The sequence below is a fragment of the Sinocyclocheilus grahami genome, unplaced genomic scaffold (genome assembly GCF_001515645.1).
Source record: "Sinocyclocheilus grahami isolate Dianchi unplaced genomic scaffold, SAMN03320097.WGS_v1.1 scaffold6105.1, whole genome shotgun sequence".
Classification (NCBI taxonomy): domain Eukaryota; kingdom Metazoa; phylum Chordata; class Actinopteri; order Cypriniformes; family Cyprinidae; genus Sinocyclocheilus; species Sinocyclocheilus grahami.
In genome coordinates, this window is record NW_015510618.1 from 1 (window position 1) to 6618 (window position 6618).

Here is a 6618-nt window from a genome sequence, read left to right on the forward strand (position 1 = left end):
GCCTACTATACAGTAAGGAAGTACCGTATGAAGTTTTCGAATGCAACCTGCGACTCTCAATTTGGCTCAACCATATTTGTGAGTTTGGAGGTGTGGCCATCTGTTTGACTGACAAATTGCAGACAAATTGCAGACAGGGAGAGTGTTCGGGAAGCATCATTATTTAAAAAATTTTGTGCAACGACTCTAAAAGCACATAATTTACCACTTCAAGTTAAAAAAAAAGATTAATGATCTGAACAACACGCAAAATTAACATAAAAATATATATAAGAATCAAGTATATATATATATATATATATATATATAAAGACTGTTATGCAGACAGCTAAGTTAGCATCGATGGTATGAGAAACCTTAGCACAGAACGCACACAGACCTTTAATTTAATGAGCGCATTCTTACCAGTAATTTGGTGATGTGGTTTCACAACGGTGTTGACTCGTAACTGATAGCTCAGCACACAGACTGACTATAATTATTCTAAGAATGTCATGTGTCCCTGTGTGACCGCGTGCCTGTGTTACCAAATCTCCCTGGAGGATTTCTCCACATGACATTGTGCAAGTGTAGATAAACGCAAAACGATTAAGCTTAATAGAAAAACGCATGGTGTGATAATACAATCTGTAAGCCTGTGTAAACACACATAAACTGCTATGAAGTGTATCGTTAGTTGCACTAGCAGTTAAAAGTTTGGGCATGCTTGAATGAAATTGCTTTACATGATTTTTAAAAAACTTTCTGGAAAAAAAAAATTATGTTGTAGGTAAATATGAATTGTTCCTACATATCATCTGTGTGCTGTAGCCTAATTCTGCATTTTAATAAAAACATTTTTTTAAATAGATGAGACTAGATAATGATTGAAAAGCATCAACTTGTGTCTAGCATCCATGTGAAATCCTTCAATACTGTTTAAAAAGCATCCCAGGATGATTTGTTTAACATACATGTTTCCCACACTTCCATTTTTGGTTATTTCAATGGTTTGATAGCTCCTAATATTCCAAAAAAATGAAAGCATCAACAATAAAAAAGGTGTGGCCAAACTTTTTGATTGGTTTTGACAATCAAGTGCGAACACGCAATGAAAGACAGTTAAGCTCATGTTTGATTTTCTGTACATGAACACATTTCCCAATGTAACCTGCATGATAGAAGGTTCAACATGTAGGATCTATCTAAATATTTCACAAAAGGTGGACTGACCTCTTCCGCTTCGGCCCACAAAGCGCAAATCGTTGAAGCGGGCCACCTGGTTCTTCATAACACCTGAAGCATTCCTGAGCTCAGCTGAATAATTCTCATCATTCCCAGCCATTACTGTGACCACCGTCCCATCAGAAACCTCTCCCAGGGCCACCACCTGCGGAGAGAACAACAATGCAACGTTTTACACTGTGCATGTGCGCATATGCAAGACATTCGGATCAGCAGCTACTTCAGACAGTTCCTGTGAGTTCTGATTATTTAATAGCAAGCTTTCATGCAAATAATTGCATATACATGCATATTTATGCAGACTTGATGTGGAAAGAAAATGAGCAATTATAATTATTAACAATGTTAATATTATACGTTAATATTATTTTAATTAATAATAATATTATTATATACTAATATGATCATAATATTAGTAAAATCATTCTCAAAAAAATAAAAGATAAATTTTTTAATGCAAAAGTGACATGACTGAAGTGATCAAAAAAGGTGCTGGTGTGAGGGCCTAGAAAAATTATGAATAGGATTAATTTATTTAATAAATCTATGTTTAGATTGTTCTTGTATGTCTATGCTGTGTGCATGTCTATCCATCCTTATAGTTATTAAACATTTTAAAAATGTAGGTTACATCAGATTTATTACTACAGTTGGTATATTACTAATATAATTGGTATATTGTCACATGCATATTGCACATAAGGCGATATGTTTGCATATCATCTTGCAATTCTATTTCATTAGTACTAATCTAGCAACCAATCTGGTAAATTACCTAACAGCTAACCATACCTGCACAGGCCTGACCATAAACACAAGCCAAGAGCAAATATTCTGCCACAGGCCAGAATTACACATCAAACAATGAATAATGCCAGAGCAATTTCATTATTTCTTATTAAGTTAAACCTTTTCCAGTAAAGTCTAGTGCTATTACGAAAACATAAGATGTTCACACACTCTTATAAGAGTATAGATAGTACAATGGCACACTAACTATCCCTGACAAATTGACAAAATTGTACAAGACAAACACATTCAGCAGAACTGACTGAAATTCATAAAATGATATGAGTAAATTAAATTAAATTTTGTAAATTAAAGCTGATAGAAATTTTACTATAAATTATAATAATTATAATCTAAATATACAATCTCAATCCCTAGCGTACAAATAAGTAGCATATACCCCTACTGCACTTAACATAATTTAAGCAACACTTTGCATATTTTGCTAAGTTAGGCTATATATTATCATTAATGTTGTTTAAATATGTTTAGAATATTAGAATACTATAATTCTATTCGTATTTGTCAGTGCAGTCAACAGTGTGCTAAAACGGCATAGAAATTCGACCTGCACAAGCTTCATATTTTTAGACTTGATAAAGTTATGTTGACATAAAAACTAACACACAACAAGCGTCCAAAACAATTTAGGTTATAGTGTCCACGTTACACATATTACTTTAATAAATGACTGCATTCATAAAGACTCAATTTAAAAACAAGCTCTTACCTTGAACGCAACAGGTAGCGTTTTGTTACACCTCCAATGAGAAGGCAAAACCGAGCAGAGAAAGTTTGGACTGTCGGTCCGCACCAGTTCTGCGGGGTGGTCGGCGATGATCTCGGCCATGGAGCGGTTCTCTTGCGCGCGGAGTCTTGGCACCACCGCGCTGTCCTGCTGCTGCCCTGCGCTCGGGTTCACATCATTCATCTTCACCGACACCGGCGGACTGAACCTCCGGCCGGCGCTGGGATCTACGGGAATGCGCATCACAACAGTCTAAATTAGCCAAAGACGAACGTATCTGTCCTCTGTTCGCGTATATGGAGCACCGTCAGTCCCTCTCCGCGCGCTCAGCGCTGCAGTCTGATGGGTTTGGGAAGTGCTGCGGGTTACACACACCACACACTCAAGCAGACTTCAATTGGCGCTTTGCGCGCAGTCGTCATTAACTACGTTTCCTGTATTAAAAGGCGCTTAATTCACAGCCACAAGGAGAATTTGTAAGGTTTGGTCAGCTCTCCGAAAGGATTTTAAGATTTTATAGATCTTTTCATAACAGATTAGACAAACCGTCAAAAAATAATTCAGAAAACGAAGGTGTTTCCAACGGCACTAGAGCGCGCTGGCACGCAATCGTATCCAGTGCGGATAAAGACTTACAGTCGGTCGGATTTCATTGCATATAAACAATATCAGTCACATTAGCATCGATATAATACATATAAGGTGATATTTTGTCTCTGGTGTGTAGGATCAGTGTAATCGCGCTTCCCTGGAGAGCGCAGGATCAAATTAGGCTTAAAGGATGAAAAGATCTCAGGAGGCGACATGTTTGTTGCTTCCAATGTGGTTGGTCTTTGAAGACAGGGATTTCTCTTTTTTGTGGTTCATATAGTTCCAGCATCATGCAATCATTACACTGATGCCACTCGAACACGTGATGTCCTGATCACATCATAACATTTCAACTGAAGTCATTCTGCAGCTACAGTTCAGTGAGCATTTATATCTTCAGTCTGTAACTTTGCCTGTGAAAGTTTAAAACTGCGTGACTGTTATCACTTATAATATCTGAATGGAAACGGGATAAATTGCCTCTTGTGGTTCTGAATAGATTCAATTACTGCATTAGGAGAAAATATATCATTTTTATGTTTTCCTTGAAATGGGTCACAGAAAGGACATTATTAAATTAGTAGGCACTTTTTTCTATGCACAATGGCAATGGAGAAATGGCATGTGCAGAAATTAAACCATACATGAACTTCACACACATGAACTTGTGTGTGTGTGTTTTCTTTTTTTTTCAGATAGTGTCCACAAAATAAAGAAAATGCAGATTATATTTGGAATTATACTGATTTCTTTTAATCTAAATCTATATATACTAATATGCAAGTTTTAATCTAGTGAATATTTTTCCATACATTTCTGTATACAGGCACATACCTTAAAGACTTGACTACAAAAAAAATAAATAAATAAATAAATAAAGCTATTGAACATTTCCACTATTATAGCCCAAGAAAGGCATGTTGACCTTTTGTGACAACATGCCCCGAAAGCTGGGTATATGTTGTCACACTATAAGGGGTAAGTTGTCACATTAATATGATAGGATTTTTCGACAATAATTGAACAGTAAAACAATTCATTTAATAGGAAAAATAATAATTAAAATACAATAATACCTAATCCTTAATACAATATATATTTTTTGTGTCTGACAAATACTATAATTATTAGATGTATAAAATTTAAAATACAGGCAAAAATGTTCCCAACCCTCCTATACAAAAAGAACGGTTTTTCATAAGTGTTTAACTGAAAACTGCTCATATCTCTGAGAAAGGGAGAATCACAGAGTGCTGGGATAATTTGAGTGAGCCATAATGACAGAATATTTTCAGAATCATTTTATACACTTTCTACACACACCTCTACCTCATAAAGCACAGACTAAACAGGCTGCCGTTTTAACACCTATTGAGCAAAGTTTCTTTTGACTCAGTGAACTAAAGCACATGCCATTTAATAACGGCAACTTTCCATCTCTCAGTGATACTGTAGATGGCAATCTCTCCCTCTGACTCAACAGGCTTATGGATAGTAAGTGTTGCAATATGTTTCACACATTTAAAAAAATTATCAGAATAATATAGGTCCATAACTTTGATGGGAACACAGACACAGCCAATAACCCAAATAGGACACGAAGAATAAAGCGTCTAATTATTCTTGGCAGAACCGTGCAAGATAAATCAAACTTGTTTAATCAGTGACAACAGTCAATCCAAATTTTGCCAAATGCTTGTCTTGGTACCAACTTTGGCTTTAACGCATCCTAATATTTCAGTAGTAGGGAAAAACATATGCCTTAAATGTATTCTTGAAGAGCAGAGATGGAAAAATGTGAAAGAACATAAAGAAAGAACTTTATAATGGGTCCGGTAAACACTGCCACCTTTAGCCATTTTTTGCCAATCAAACCAACCAAAAGCAACTGCATAACTAACAGATTCATAACTTCCGCTGGAAAACGGTAAAGTAGCTTAGTATCGCTCACATGTATTGTATGAAAGTCTTGCAGGGTGGCATGAGTGGGGGTGGCGGTGGTCATGGGTACGTTTTGAGTATCTTGTAAGTGGGAGAGATAGAAAAAGCTTCAGGAAGCACTGACATGCATCTGGCACATTGTGAAGAGAGAAAAAAAATTGTTTGAGTTATACAAGTTGCGATTGAATTACACTCCATCTCCATTTGCCCCGAGCACTGAAAATGTGTTCAAGATTGGCCAATGTTATTAAAGATCAATTTCCAATTCATAAAAAGATAAATCAGAGTTACAGTGGTATTAAAAACACCATGTGTGCTATTCCAACAGTTTTTCCTGATTTTTGCTCAATCACTTATAAGTTTGGACAATAAAATACACCTAATGCAAAAAAGAGATGATTTATGTTAATTCCTCACAGATGCATGTGCTTAATCAGATGCACGCGAAATTCGTGGCTATCGATGATGCAAATAAAACTTAATAAGTGAAATAAAGCGACTGTCGACATGTCCAAACACAGAGGCGCGTTAAATCATATACACAACGAGATATCAAAGAGCATTTGTCACATCTGAATCCACTTTGTCAGTACAGTATGGCTGCCATCTGCCAGCAATATCAGCGTGGAGCAGCGAACGCACGTGATCCGAGTGGCTCACTGTGCCTCGAGAGCTCTGCCCACTTCTTTTCGGGCGTCTCGTTTGATCTCCTAATGAGCCCAGAGGAGCCCACACAGCTGGCTATGATGTGCTACAAAGATGAGGGGTTAGAAGCCGTCCACCGAGCAAGAACCCGGGATTACCACACGCTATTCTGAGCGGTTTGTCACCAGACACTCGCTCTGGATTCGAACCAGCTCAAACGCTGATGATGTGATAAGCCGAACGTAACCGAACCCTTATCTGCTGATGGCCTGATACGCTGAGCTCTTAACGGGGTTGACAGCGTAATCCAGCGCGGGTAGCTCATCAAAAACTGCCAGTGTACTGGAAAAGGCCAGTTTCAACACAACCAGACAAGTAGTCGTGGAAAAAAAATGAGCCAGCAACACTTTCCCCCCCTCACGGCGAATTATAAGTGATGACACGGGACAAAGAAACCATTGTTGACTTGTAATGTAAACACGAAGAGACACTGAGCTCCAGGGCTTTAATGATATCCAAATGACTCCAATTCAGATTCATACAGCCCTGGGATTATGTAACGTGCTACATGAGTGTTTTTCTCTGCTTCTTTCTCGTCCTGCATTCTTTCGACGGTTGAGAGGAAAAGCAAAGCCAAGTCCCTGGATCAGGGCTCCATTTCACAGTGGTGCATTTTTTGA

General features: G+C 37.5%; 1 protein-coding gene across 1 annotated transcript; it reads right to left on the reverse strand.

Moving 5' to 3' along the window:
* Window positions 1-1197: 1197 nt before the first annotated feature.
* On the reverse strand, window positions 1198-3027 carry LOC107577457 (runt-related transcription factor 3-like; the record flags this gene model as incomplete). The annotated part of the gene is made up of 2 exons (XM_016263532.1): window positions 2744-3027; window positions 1198-1369 (listed from the first exon to the last, which is right to left on the reverse strand). Coding segments are annotated over exons 1-2 (433 nt in total), but the record flags the coding sequence as incomplete, so codon positions are not given.
* Window positions 3028-6618: the final 3591 nt, after the last annotated feature.